This window comes from Phoca vitulina, unplaced genomic scaffold (assembly GCF_004348235.1).
Source record: "Phoca vitulina isolate PV1807 unplaced genomic scaffold, GSC_HSeal_1.0 scaffold16, whole genome shotgun sequence".
NCBI lineage: Eukaryota > Metazoa > Chordata > Mammalia > Carnivora > Phocidae > Phoca > Phoca vitulina.
Genome location: NW_022589719.1, coordinates 13,599,761 through 13,615,379, shown reverse-complemented (window position 1 = coordinate 13,615,379; position 15,619 = coordinate 13,599,761). Strand labels below are relative to the sequence as shown.

Below are 15,619 nucleotides of genomic sequence, written 5' to 3'. Positions count from 1 at the left end.
ATGGACGGCTGAGTGAAGAATTAAAGAATGAGATGGTCTCACCTGATGGCCCGGACTCATGGAAAGCTGGGAATGAGAATGCTGGAATTTTGCGCCATGGGGCTTCCCTCCCACCCAATGCAGGAATGTCCTCCACAACACCATTCATTCTAAGAAGTAAACCCGGGTTTCTCCATTATAAATGTAGCATCCAGCCTCTCTTCCTTGCTCTAATAGATCATTGGTCCTAATTTTTAAGTTTTCCTCACACATGCTAATGTGTATGTAATCTGCCTTCAAAAAAGTGGCAGAAAAAGCTTCAACAGGGTCAGCAACACAGAAGGGAGTCCAAAGGGAGGGCAAAGACCAGGAGAAAAAGATCTCCAACTTCAGGGGCTGTTTAAGGCAACATTCGATGAGAGAAACCGACCTGAACTAAAGAGAAGAGAGTATTTCTTAGAAGGTGAGGAGAAGGATGCCATATATTTGCTGAGAAGAAAAGAGTTAATGAAATGAAGCTGTATTAAATAAAATGAGCAGTGGGGATGGGGAATGGACCATGGAAAACAAATTTTTAAACATAAATTCTGGAAAAAAAGTGCAAGGCTTTAGAGAAATTTCTAGAAGATAACAATAGCTCGGTGTGAGCAACAATGGTCTTGCCTCAAAATGCCCTCTTTTCTCATCTTTATATTATGAGGAAGTGACAATGGACACTCCGAGGTTAAAGGTTCCTCCTCACAGAACCCAAGACAAAAAGGAATGAAAACCATTTATAATGCATCTGCTTGCCTTGAGGGACACTATATTCCAGCTACGTCTCCAAAAATACTACAAAAGAAGCAATTAAATCATCTCCCTAGCTTCCCTTTTCTACTCTCTAGGTATATTCAGAGTCAGGAAGAATGTGCGCATTAAGATTTAGAGTACATTCACCCAACAGCGTTCCAAAAATTTTTAGGGGGTGCCTATGGTGTGTTAGATGCCGGGGACTGCAGCAGCAAACATCAACATTCCTGCTCTCCTGGAGCTCACAGTCTACGGGCGGTGTTAAATGTTATATTATTTACAGCAGCAAAAGCTGACAGGTAGCTTAAATATCCAAAAATAGAGGAATAGTTAATTAATGAAGTATTATGCCACCATTAAGAATTTCACCCACAGAAAAATTTTAATAACAATGAAACTATCGTAACATTTAGGTGATATAATTATAGGTCATTTTAATTTTCTTTAGATTTCTATTTTCTTTCCTAAAATAATTTTTAAGTCAGAAAGTCTTTGCCTACATCTAATCAAATATCAGAAGTTTTTCAAATTATCTGTATTTTGTATTGACTTAATGAAGGCAATGTGATACACCCTCATGTCATAAAGTTCCTAAAAACATTTTTTAAGGTCTTATTTTATTTATTTCAGAGAGAGAGAGAGAGAGAAAGCACGTGTGCACATGAGTGGAAGGGACAGAGGGAGAGGGAGAAGCAGACTCCCTACTGAGCAGGGAGCCCAACTCAGGGCCCCATACCAGGACGCTGGGATCATGACCTGAGCCAAAGGCAGACACCTAACCAACATAGTCAACAGCTCCCCCCTAAAAACATTTTTAATGAAGGTACTGTATCACCACAAGTGTCCACTTCTAATCACTTTTCTTTTTTTTTTTAAAGATTTTATTTATTTATTTGAGAGAGAGAATGAGATAGAGAGAGCATGAGAGGGGGGAGGGTCAGAGGGAGAAGCAGACTCCCTGCTGAGCAGGGAGCCCGATGCAGGACTTGATCCCGGGACTCCAGGGTCATGACCTGAGCCGAAGGCAGTCGCTTAACCAACTGAGCCACCCAGGCGCCCTCTAATTACTCTTCTAATTACTTTCTAAAAACTCCCTAAACTATGCTTAATTTTCACTTGCCCATGTGAATTTAAGAACATGAAATTTTCATTTGGAGTTACCACATCTTCAGCTTAAAATGACTGCATACAAAACAAAGAAGCGTATGATAGATATGTAATCATTTTTATGAGGAAAGTCCCTAAATAAGATTCCTCTTCTCCACGTTCTTTCTTCAGAGAAATAATTACAACTGAGAGGGAAAATTCTTCAGAGAACGTGCCACTGTTGAGCACAGGCTCTTAAACAAATGTTAATTACCAGAGTTCATCAATGATAACATACACAATTTTTTAATAGTTTAAGGTCTTTAAAACTGGGGTATGTCTTACCATCTGTGGCATCTTAGCCACGAGTCCTGCTTTGGACAGAGGGTTTTCTCCTTCTGAGTAGTGTGTAACACACTGGTACATTTCACAGGGCGTGGCGTCTCAGACTCAATGAAATAGGATGTTCGCTCAAGGCTGGGAAAGCAAGGTCTTAAAATCCGCTATATTTTCAAAAGCAGCTATATTTAGTGTGTAAATTCCTTTGTCAAGATTGATACACCAAAACTACGGCCACTAAATGCTGACCGAAGAGGGGCAGGAGCAGAGGAATGTGTGTGTGCCCGTGACCATGAGGGAGCCGGACGTGGAAGAGGGACAGGGTGAGATAGAAGAGACCAAGGACAGAGCACTCACAAGGAAAGGGAAGAGGCAGCGAAGGAGAAAGAACTCATGAGGAGGCAGGGAAGAAACAGAAGCCTATCATGGACTCGCAACTCTGGGACAGAGATTTCGGGACAGAAACCAACAGAGGTACTTGCTGCACAAAGACCAATGGAATTGAGGACTGAAAAGAGGCTTCTGGTCTTGGAAACCCGGGGCCTCTGGTGACCAGTCCCATGACAGTTTCAATAGTAAATAAAATAACAAAACGAGAGAGAGCCAGCCACTGACCACTACTGAGAGTGTGACTTGAACCAAGGAAAAGATGACTCTGACGGGGAGCATCTGAGGTCCTGTAATAAAGGATTCTGACCAGTGTCCGACTTTAAATCTGTGACACTGGAGGTGTAAGTTACAGTGAGCAGACCAAGGAATGCGGAGGAGGGAAGGAAGCAGAGGTTATGAATGCAGTGTCTCTAGAACAGCAGTGAGAAAAGGAAGGGGGGAGAGGTGGTGCCTCAGCAAGAAGGCAGTGAGCACCCTGTGTCCAATTCCACAGTCAGCACCACGCACCGAACACTGCGATCAACCCCACTCTAAATACAATGTTTTTGTTCTGGTTTAGGGCAAACTTGCAGCAATCTCCAGCATTTCGAATATTTCTGAACTACTAAGTGGAGAGCAGTCAAAACCCCTCTGGGGCTACAAACCACCACAAAAATAGCCAGAACGGAAGACTTGGAAGAGGATGCCTGATTAGGTGAGTCCAATCAGGTGAAGCTACTCCCAGCACCAGCTGAGGACAGAGGGTCAGGAGGGGATGAAAGGAGAGAAGAAGGGGAAACAAAAAGCCCACAAACAGTGGGGCCAGCAGCTGCCTGACAAGGCTGAGGGCAGCAACAGGGCAGCAGGCTTTATACAGATGATAGGGGGGAAAGAGCTGGAGGGAACAATAAGTCTGAGCCTGTCTGCAGGTCAAGGACACAAAAAGCAGCCGTAGGCACCTGGGTCACATTAGAAGCTCAACCATCCCAACATGGACCCCTCATGGTGCCATCCAGAGGGTGCAGCATTAAGAACAAGGGTCCCTCAGGCACCCTCAGTTCAACACTCACTCATTCATTCCACCGGCATTGTCCCTGTCCCCCCCACCCCGCCCCCACGCCTGTCCCCAAGGACCATAGAGGCTGCCTGGCAAGAGGAATCTCTATGTTCCGCACAAACAACAGGACAGGGGGCCCCTGCAGGACAGTGAGTGCGGTAACGCAGAACACAGCCACGCCCCGCAGCCTGTGCGCCTGGTTCTTGCAAGCAACAGACCAAAGAAACAACATCCCAGGATGCCAGCTCTGGGCTTTCTCTAGTAATAGGACAGAGGGTGGCCATTTCTGGTCCAAAGCTAACCAAGAAGGACAGAGGATCAATGCAATTGACAGAACTGTACAGAATTCCTAATTTCCCTTCATAACTACCATTTCTGAAGCACCTGCCATATGCGAGGCTTTATCCTACCTACCTTTACATAAGTCACCTCACTTAAGCCTCCAATAATCAGTGAGAGACATGTCATTACTCTCATTTAATCGGTGATGCTGTATGATCGGAGAATTTAAGTGATTTTACACAGATTTCAATGTTGGGGCACCGGTCTACTTGTTATATATAACAAGTATGATGGGCAAAGAGATATCTTCCAACTTGCTGACTATTACGTTGTTGTTGTTGTTGTTGTTGTTGTTGTTGTTGTTGTTTTTAAACTCAGATCACTTTAGAACTAGAATTTTTTAATCAAAGAAAAGCTTTTCATTGCTGGAGAATTCTAAGAACTCTCTCTCTCTCATGAAAAGCGGCATTTGTACCTGTTAAGATATTTACATCTTTCTGGCTGACAACTATCCATGACATTCACACATGCTTCTCCTGAACCGAGAGAACAAAATATTTATAATTCCCTATTTGCTTCACTGTTTTTCCTCTCCAGACAGTGTACTTGTTTTACATCTATATCCCTGACACCTGACACGATGCTGTTATCAACCAGTACACAAAAAAAGGCTTGTGTGGGACTCCCGGGTGGCTTCATAGGTTAAGCATCTGACTCTTGATTTTGGCTCAGGTCATGATCTCAGGGTCATGGGACTGAGCCCCACTTTGGGCTCTGTGCTTGGTACAGAGTCCACTTATCCCTCTCCCTCAGCTCCTCTCCTCTCTCTCTCTCTCAAATAAATAAGTAAAATCTTTTTAAAAATGCTTGGATTCAACATGTGAATAAATTAAACTATGGACCAACACAAAATGGCCAAGAAAGATTATTTCTAAGTAGGAGAAGGAAGCAACAAAAGTCTATCCCTCTCCCTACATCTCCCCTTCCAAAAATAAATGGGAAATACTTGAATTTATAACTTCAAATTCTGATCAAACATCTTTAGACAAATGTTATGAAAACTGCTGCAGAAATTGGCAAAGAAAGACTTTGGCTTGGCTAAAACTGACACCATGATTAAAAGTAGGGACTCAAAGTAAAATTCCATTTTGGCTTTGCTCTTTCTAATTTTTGCCTGGAGTCTGATAAAATATTCTATCAACAGTTTCCATTTATTAGTGCCCTCTGCTTACAGAAGTTCTAAGAACTTACTAAACATCATTCTTCCATTTTTTAATTGACAAAGATTGGTAATACAGCCCATCCCTAACTTTCAATCCCAAAGGAGTCATAATGACAGCTTCTCATTCTCAGAGATCAACACAGAATATACCTGATATTTTCTAGTAAATTATTGCTTAACACTCTATATTTATTCAATAAAGATTCATCAAATACCTGCAATGTGCACACCTATGTACAGAAAACCAAAGACTGTCCTGGCCCTCAAATTTCTTTGGGGGAAAGGGGAGAAACTGGAGCGCTCCAGGCCTCCTGGCCCATTCCAAGGGACTGCGCAATCTGGGAAAAGAACCTAGGCCTGCACAGGGCCCCCACCCTTCTCCCCTTTGGAAGCCAGTGGCCACAGGCAGTACACATCCTGCTCTCCCAGGGGCAGGCCTGGTAATCTCCACTGCCTAAATGCAAGAGGTAAATTCAACACAGGGATGTGATCTCAGCAAGCCCTCTTGGCCAAAACTCCTAAGCCACATTCTCCAATCAAGCCTCTACCAGTAATAAAAGTAACACTTGGAACTCACTCATCCCGCTGACTCTTGATTCAGCTTGGGTATGGAATGTGTGTGTGAGAGGTCTTACTTACTAGACGTTCTCAAACCTCAGAACAACAACAACAGCTCAGTATGTAGGCATTGTTCTAAACTCTACTTGGGTTATCGCATTTAATCCAGCTGTCTGAAGTAAGTACTAGTATAATCCCTGTTATACACAGAAGGAAACTGAGGCACAGAGAAGTTATGCAACTTGCTCCAGGTCACCCACCTAGAAAAGGTCAGAATCAGAATTTGAACCCAAGCAAACTGGCTCAGGAACCCAAACTCTTAATCACAACACTACAGCATTTCTTAAAACAACAGAGCTAACATGTCCTGTACGCATTCTATGTGCTGGGTAATGACATATATTAATTAACGCACATGTATTACATAAATGAGTCCTCAACAATCCTTCAAGGTAAGGAGAATTATTATCCCATTTTTAATATGGAGAAACCAAGGGGGAGGGAGGTGAAGTAACCTGCCCAGCAGTCAAGCCACAATTTGAATCCTGCCTATAAAGCCTAACCCTTCAGTTCTTCACTAAACCACTATAAACTGTGTTTATCACCAGAAGATAAAGAAGAGCGTAAAAGACATATCAACTGGCGCAATGTATGAACCTTATTCAGATTTGGGTTTGAACAAAGCATTAAAAAGCAGACAGAGAGAAAGAAAGATGTGCCAAGGGTCCCCAAGATCACCCACCTCCAGGTGATTCCCTAGGAGGAGTCATGGGACTCAGCCCAGTCATACTCAGGCTCTAATTTATTATAGCATTTTAATACAAAGCAAAACCCCAGCAAGGAGAAAGGCACATGGAGTGAAGTCCAGAGGAAACCAGTGTAAGCTTCCAGGGTCCTCTCCCAGGGCAGGTCACACGGGACACGCTTAATCCCCCACCGAGATGTGGCAACACCTGTGAAATGTTGTCTAGCAGGGCAGCTCATTAGAGACTCAGCACACAGGGTTCATATAAGGAGCTGATGGTGGAGGTGCCCTCTGGCTCCCAGCAGGAAAGCAGGGGTTCAGTAAATACCACATTGTTTGCATGGCTCCGGCACAGTCAGCCACTCTTAGCAGCTCAGGTGGGGGAGCCTTCCCGAAATCCAACTTCCAGACGCCAGCCAGGGGCCACCCTTGCAAGTAGGCCTTTCTAAAGACAGTCATCTCAGGTCTGTAGGTGAACTTTTTTCTGCACAATCAGGGAAAGTGAACACCCTGACTGGCTGAGTGACAATGGTATTCTTAAAGAGTCCTTATTTTTTGGAGATAAAGGCACTTGGGAGGTTCATTACACGATCCTCTACTTCAGTTCTGGTTTGAAATTTTCCACAATATGAAGCTTCAGGGTTTTTTATTTTTTTTAACACCAAGAATCAAGGAGAAATGTCTAAGAAATAAGGAAGAAGGTAAAGGAAGAGAAAGGGCTGGCTGCATCAGTAACTCTAACAAGTGAGTGCTCATTCTGACCACACTCCATACTGAATTCTTTCCCTATAGCCACCCATTCGGTAAAGACAAAGAGCAGAATTCAGCACTGCACACAAAATACACACTAGGCAACCGACCAGAAGGTTAATACTGGCTCCTGCCCAAAGAGGGCTTATCATCACTAGAAAATGTGGAAAACCCTAACTACCACATAGGCCATTTAATACTAAATTCCAGATGTAGTCCGATGGGCTTTTTTTTTTTAATTAACCTTAAGACATTCTAAGCATCAGAAGGTACCCTACCTTAATTAAGCCACATCATACCAGGGCGATTCACAAGGTCAAAATACATGCAGTGATAACACTGGGAAATGTTTCTGATTGCCTTAATGACCAAAACTATGCTTCCTGGGCTACACGCAGAGACTTCATCACTGGGATGCACTTTGTCCTATAAGCAGACTTCATCGTGGTTAAGCCACCGGCGCCTTATATAAGTCAATGCCAGTAGGTCATTCTAAGCTCAAGAAGCAAGACTGATTTTCATTCTATTTTACTCATTGTCTAAGTTATCCTGTACCCTCCACCTAGGAGGGTACACTCAAAAATATATTAAATAACATATCATGGAAAACGTGAAATCTTTTCAAAAAGGGTAAGAAAAAAAATCAAGCCTTTTTTTTTTAAGTATAATTAACATACACATACAACATATTGATTCCACAATTCTGTGCATTACTCAATGCTTACCATGATAAGTGTAGTCACCATCTGTTACAACGTTACTATAATATTCAAACTGTGTTCTTAATAAAGAACACAAATGGATCCCGTTGGTACTAAATAAGGTATACTGAAAGCTTCTAAACAGGCCATTTCAGCAGTGTCCTAACTGCTACCAGATCTGCAACTTTTATGGCCTTAGACTAACAACAGTGCCCTGAGCAAGGGACAATAAGATCTATCAGGCACGCAAAGAATTGCCTGTCCATGCTGTTGCACTGAGTGCGGGAAGGGAGGAGGAGCAAATGACACAAGAAAATAAAAAAAATCCCAGAGACAGAACTAGTGGGTGGTTTTAATTCCAGCAAAAAATAAAATAAAAGTTGCCTTTTACAAGGAAGATGTCAGACTTAAAGGTCATATGGCTGGATCTCTGAACACACACAGACTGAACACACCTCCTCCTTCACCCAATGGGAAATGTTTGTTTTTCAAGCCAGGCTGTTTTATATTAGTATGTGTAATAGTCAAAGTGTCACAACAATTGCTAATGTTTTGGTTTTTTTTTCTCTCTCTCTTCTTGGTGAGTTATCAAGCCTTCCAGCAAGAAATGGTCAAAACATTGCTATTGGTTTTCAATCATTAGCAAACATTTAGAATAATCCTATCAAAAATAAAACCTTAAAATAAAAATAAAAACTAAAGAGGCACCTGGGTGGCTCAGTTGGTTGAGCATCTGACTCTTGATCTCAGCTCAGGTCCTGATCTCAGGGTTGTGAGTTTGGGCCCCGTGTTGGGCTCCACACTGGTTGGAGCCTACTTACAAAAAAAAAAAAAAAAAAAGAAAAATATAAAAAACCGGAGAGTGGGAGGATGTTGATATAGAGCTGCCCACTTACACAGAGGCATTTGCCAAGTACAGGGAGATTTAAAAAAAAAAAAAAACAACATACACACACACACACACACACATCATCCATTATTATCATAATTTTCTAAGAAAAAGAATATTTTAATGTCAGAAAGTAAAAATGACATAATCTTTAAAAAAAGATTTTATCTGTTTGCCCATCACCACATCACCAGAAACGGCTAAACAGATTTTCACATGGAACGTATGGTTTGGATAACATACTAAGTTGGCTACCTGGACAAGGGTAGACTGCATTTCCCAGCTGCCCTCACTGGTAGGCAGGCCATTGAAGCTAATGTAGCCAATGGAAGATGAGTAGAAGTGACCTACTCCACTTAGAGCTTGGTCCCTAAACCTCCCACATATCCTCCTCCATGTTCTTAACCTTCTATGGCTGGACAGTGATGCCCAGGGCAACCTTTAAAGCTAAGTGTAGTCAAAGGGGGAGCCTCTGTCTGCCTGGAACCCTCCCTCAATAACTGTGGGCCGTAGGGTACTCACCCCAAACCACTTTGGCCCATCATGTAAAGAGAGAAATAAATTTCTATTATGTTTATACCATTACACATTTTGGAATTATTACAGCAATTAGCCCACATATAATTTCAAATATGAGCTATGGATCAATAATAAAAAGACAATCTAGGTTTTTAAAGGACAAAAGACTTAAACAGCTATGTCAAAAGAACATACATCAGTGGTCAATAAGCACATGAAAAGACGCTCAGTTCTCACTGGTCATCAGAACAATGCAAATTAGAACCACAGTGAGACATCACTTCATACCCACAAGAATGGCTAAAATTAAAAGACTGACAACACCAAAGTTGACAGAATGTGGAGCAACTAGAACTCTCATACACAGTTGACGGAAGTGTAAAATGGTATAATGCTTTGGAAAAAGGCTTTAGCAGTTTCTCATAAAATATTCACTTACCCTATGACCCAACAATTCTACTGCAGGTATTTCCTAAGAGAAATGAAAGCATATGTGCACAAAAATATTTGTTTAAGACTTTTCATTGCAGCTTTATTCATAACAGCCAAACAATGGAAATAGCCCACATGCTCAGCAACAGGATATACAAATGGGGCTGTATTCATCCAATGGAATACTACTCAGCAATAAAAATAACAGACTACTGATACAAACAACATCATGAATAAATCTTAAAACATTTTTTTCTTTTTTTAATCTTGAAATATTTTTGCTGAATGAAGGAAGTGTTAACACACAAAAGTACATAAGCCAATGGTTAAAAAGAAATCAAAATGGCTGTTGCCTGGGGCAAGATTGCAAGGGCTGCAGTAAATCACTGGGAAACAGCATGAGGGGACTTTCCAGCGTAACAATAATTGTCTATGTATCTTGATGAGGGAATAGGATTCACAGGTGTATATGTTTATCAAAATATCATGCAATGGTACACTTAATATTTGTATATTTCACAGTACATATTACCTTAAACACATAAACATTGAACTCGCCTTTGCATGCCTAGTGTTTAGGGGTGAAGCCTACTGATGTCCACAGTCTACTCTAAAATGTACCCACAAGAAAGGGGGAGGTTAATGGATATACAAAGGGATGGACAAATAGAATAACATGTAATATAAGATACATAGCAAAATGTGGTGAATATATAAGTATACACTGCATGATTCCCTCAACTTTTCTGAATGTTTGAAATTTTCCATAAAAAGCATTGGAAAATTATAAAGGGTACAGGACATATGCAAAATTCCCTTTGGAGGATCAGGGGGAGGAGGTCACCTCAAAGAAATAAGCAGTTTTCACCAAGAGCAGCTAAAAGTGAAGAACAACAAGACATTAAAGTGACTGCCAATCAGGACCACGTACACAGTGCACAGACATGCCATAGGCAGAGGACACAACAGTATTTCAACTATGAGCCCCCCATTATAGATCTGTTCTCATGAGCCAGATGTTTCACACATGGGCGACCATGTAGGGTAAATCGCCACTAGTGTTGTAATGATTTAACAACAGTTAATGATTCTCAAAATTAAGAGGCAAGCTAGTCTCAGAACAAAGTGGGGGGGAGGGGTCCTTTAAAAATGAATAAATTGTGCTTTATGAAAAACTTACTACATTGTCCATATTTTTCTCAGTTCACAGAGTATCATGAAAACTTCAATGTGAATCAGGATTTAGCAACCGCTAGATGTAGAAAGAATCCTGCTCCCCAGCAGCTAAGTTCTAATCTTGACTCTGCCACTAACTAGCTGCCTGTCCTTAATAAGACTCTAAGTCTCTCTGGTTCACTTTAGGAACTCATGAAAAACTGAACTACCCTCCTGGCATATAATAAAGGACAAAACAAGAAGAGAGATGTGCCAGGCCCTTAGAGGGGAATAACCTTCTCAAGAGCAGGGAATTATAAAGCAATCCATGGGCACTTAGCATTAATACTCCAGTTCATGAATACTAACCCAGTTTTGAGAAAGAGCATTAAGATGAGAAAAAGCATGGCTCTAGCCCTCTCTCTGCCATGGGAAATGGCCAAGTCTCTCAAGACTCTCTGGACCAATATGACCAGAGAAGACTCGGATCAGAAGCACTCCCAACTAATCCAACCTGCTCAAAGATGTTCTTTGAGACTCTGCGCCCCTGGACACTGGCCAGGAACGCCTCACCCACCACCGCGGAGCTGAACTCCTTTCTCATCTTTAAAGTTCTTGTTCAGATGTCACGTGCTTTGGGAAGCTTTCCAGCCAAGTCCCGTCACTCCCTTGACACTTTACAAATAACCTGTATTAGGGCCCTCACCACGCCATATGGTAATCACTTGTTTATCTGTGTTGTCTCCCCGACTAGACTTGGAGCTTCTCCAGGCTCTAGTTCTTGCCTCACTGGCATTTGTACACCTTGTCTCAGCACAGTGACTAGCACAGGCAGGCACTCAAAGAATACGTGTGAATAAACGCATTAACCAATCCCTAATGTCGCTTCTAGCTCTAAAATGTTAGGTATGGTGTTTTTAAATGCAAATGGAATCATGGCCGTAAAAATTCTTTATTTCGTCGTTGAGTGCCGCGCGCACGGGGCATCTGGTATTGGGACTGCTGTTGGGGATATCGAGATGATAAAGCACGATCCCTGCCCCCACAGCACCCCGCAAATATGGAAGCTTGTAGTTACTGCTGGAGCTAGGTCAAGGCGAGAGCCCCGTTCCCATTTCCCCCCTCACTTCCTTTCTTGCAGCTGTAGCTCTCTGCCTCTTTCCCCACGAGCCTTCATTCCTCCCTCAAACTGCGACCTCTGTCCCAGCTGGCAAAATTGCAAAACTCGGAGCCAATCACCCACGCCCTGCGGCCAACGACAAAACCTGCAGGCGTGCCCCCCAGAACCCTCTCCTCTCCTCCCCGCGAATGGAACAGTCCACCGGGACTGAAAAGCAGCGCCCACCCTGGCCCGTGATCAGTGGTACAGCCCCCCGCAACGCCGCTGCGCAGGCGAAGCCGGGGCCGTTACTTGCCGACGCCCAGCTCTCTGCGCAAGCCTTCGGGCCGGCTCGGGGGACGCAGGCTATACCTGCGCGGCCCGCTGCTCCTTCCAGAACTTCATCTGGTCGCTGGCTGGATCCCGGCTATCCGCCATGGCGTGCGACTGGCTTCGCAGAACGTAGCAAGCGGCCTCGGCTGACACGTCTCCACCCTCAGCCGACGCACCCCTCTACCGCCGCGCGACTGAAGTAGGCGACTTCAGACTTCGCCAGTCAGCTCCGCCCCTCTTTTCCCGCCCCCCGCGAGGAGACCGCCTCCTGATTGGCCGCTCCAGCGCCAGGCAGGATGGGATTGGGCCCAAATATGGGCGGGAGGAGACGGACGAGGCGCTGGGTCCCCTCTGGAGGGAGACGGAACCCCGGGACATGGAGAGGCCAGAGAGGTGTGTGAAAAGGGAGGGGAGCCCGACCCCCAGCCCTGGGATTTATGAACCCAGATCTGGGCCCCGCCTGTGAGGCCCCGACTCTCGCCTCAGGTTTTCAGCATCCTTCAGGCTGCCCCGCGACGCGACGGCTGGTGGCCTACAGGTCTTGCTGAGGGAACGCTTAGGCGCTGCTGGGTGGGACTTTGCACTCTAAACGCGATCTCAGCTCTTAGTAAGTCAGAAATCCTGGGTTGAATTCCTTTGTGCAAAATGAATTTTTGACTTACCCTAATGTTAGTATCGTTTGCAACTGAGGGATTGATGGGAATTTGGAATAAATGCGAACACTGATTGCGCAGTGAAGTTTTAACCAGTCGTGTTACTCCCAAATGTCACGTTAGTGTTCCTGGACCATAGACTATGTATACAGAAAAACTGCCTTTTTTAAAAAACACGGGAAAATGAAACATTGACAGGTTCTTAATGGTCTTAATAGTGGCAAGTCCTTAGGAAGGAAGTTCCCTTTTGGCTGAGCAGCTCCCCTTTTTGGAGTGTCTGCCGTGTGCTGAATGCTGCTAGATGTTTGCTAGACTGTTATCAGTTAATCTTTACAACAGCCTCGTGACTCGTGATGAAAGTTTGGTTATCCCCCACTTTAAATATGAAGAATCTGAGGCTGAAAAGAGGTGGAGGAACTTGCCAAAAGCTTAAAAACCAGCAAAATGTCAGAGCCTAGATCCTCAGTCTTCTGATTTCAGAGCCTGGACCCTGAACCACTGTTCCATCCAACCTTTCTAAGAATAAGAATTTTGAAAAATTCTAAGAATTTTGGAACTCTTATGTTTTTAAAGAGCCATGTTGGAAAATTAAATATTTGTAAGCTATTGACTCGTTTGTCATTGTATTCAAATGGACTGAATGATTCCTCCCCCCCTTCAGGTGCTAGGATTTCTTTTTAAACAGCTTAATACACATAAACATACCATAATCTTCAAATTAAGAGTGCTCAACTTTTAAATTTTACTTTTTTCAGTAAAGCTACAAATAATGGGTGGACATATGACAGTGGAAATTTCAGAAGTTCTTGATTTTACAAAAGCGTGATATCAAGAACCTGTCATAAAAGTTTAACTTCTGCAGTTCATTGAAAAAGCAGCCCCAAAATCAATCTTCAGTGCCCTGTATTTTTCCTTCATCACACTTACTCAACTGTGAAGATGCTGTTAGCTGTGTGATTTGTGTGATGTCTTTTGGTACCCACAACTCAGGAAACTGAGGCATAGAGAGGTTAAATAAGTAACTTGTCCAAGATTACACCATTATTAAGGCAGAGAGTCAGGATTCCAGCCCTGACCATCTCCTGAGCTCATGACTCGTTGAATAAATAAATGTTGAAAAAATCAAATTAATAAGTTTCTTCATTGACTAAATTTCAACAAAGTAAATAAAAAGAGACCTGATGTCATGTGTTAACCTTTGTTCTTTACATGAGCATTGTCCTGTTTATTTTTTTTTTCTCTGTTTCCTTTAGTGTTGGTTTGGATTCCTGAGGAATTTCCAGTGAAAGAGAAATGGAGAAACAAGACACTTTCAGATCATGTCATATCTTGTACATTAAAATAAGGTATGTGCTTTCAAGTATGACAATGAATTTATTTTGGCTACATACCTAATATTATATTCATTGACTTTACAACTATCATTTTATTATAGTTTAAGTGAAAACACTTCTAAAAATCAGCCCTAGTTAAAAAATACATTAAATCTATTTGATTCCTAAAGGTACTTCCAAGTGAGTGGCTCAGTAAACAAATTTGGTCCCAGATTTTTATATTTTATTAACATAAACACATGAGTATTTTCGTTGGTATTGAGTAAAATAGTTATTTAGAAAATGCTGTTCTCTGGGCGCCTGGGTGGCTCAGTCGTTAAGCGTCTGCCTTCAGCTCAGGTCATGATCCCAGGGTCCTGGGATCGAGTCCCACATCGGGCTCCCTGCTCAGCAGGAAGCCTGCTTCACCCTCTCCCACTCCCCCTGCTTGTGTTCCCTCTCTCGCTGTCTCTCTCTCTCTGTTGAAAAATAAATAAAATATTAAAAAAAAAAAAAAAATGCTGTTCTCTGATTATTCAGAGCCCAGTGAAATAAAATGTATTGGCACGAAACATAATGTTGTGAATCCTGATATCACCAAATCTAAATCCAAGCTTACAAAGTAGACCATACAATAAATGCTGAAGAGAAAATCTGGCCACGTAACTAGGAACCTTTATTGACAAATTGTCTTTAATCACTTAACTTGAAAGAAAAGAATGGAGAGGACGAATTTTGTTTTGTTGGATGACAGGTACACAGAGCAGCAGGGGCAGTAACAGAAACCGAGATTGTTCTTTCTGTTCTGATTCCACCCACCCTCTGAGGGGCTGAGAATGTTCCACATATTTTTATTTCATTCTTTCACAGTGGCCTGGTGGAGTAACTTGGGGATAGAGACAGTGGGAGAAAAAAGGAACAGAGTGTCAAAGAAAAGAGATGTTTTACAATCCAGAATGCCCTGTGAGGGAAGGACGGTGAACTCTACCACAGTTGTATGTTTCCAACCCACGGTGGGCTAGGCCTGAGCAGACAGGAGAGGGAAGCAGAATTTGCAAAAAGTGCCAGTGGTTTTATATGTGGTAGTGGCAGGTACCCTCTACTCTGCCTCCTTTGCTTTACCATACCTTACTCCTGCTTTAATAAGAACAGTTACTTAGGAGGAGGTAGCCCACATGTCCTTTGGTGTCTGGTAGTGGCCATAGTTGGAACTATCTGGAAGGAAAAAAATCCATGTGCTTTTTCTCCCCCAGGCCACGTGTTCCTTGTATTGATCTGGGTGTTTTAGAAAAAGGAAACACAGGAATAAGAATTTGGCATTTGTTATTACCCTAACTTCTTTTTTCTGA

The 15,619-nt window shown here is 42.7% G+C and overlaps 1 protein-coding gene across 1 annotated transcript in view; it reads right to left on the bottom strand.

The window, feature by feature from the left end:
• The window catches only part of CAT (catalase), a 37,382-nt gene extending 24,833 nt beyond the window's left edge, over positions 1-12,549 (bottom strand). The window contains exon 1 of the mRNA XM_032413978.1: positions 12,344-12,549. Coding sequence (XP_032269869.1) covers positions 12,344-12,409 — 66 coding nt within the window. The 5' untranslated portion in view covers positions 12,410-12,549. The remainder of the gene's footprint in view (positions 1-12,343) is intronic.
• Between the last annotated feature and the right edge of the window lie 3,070 nt (positions 12,550-15,619).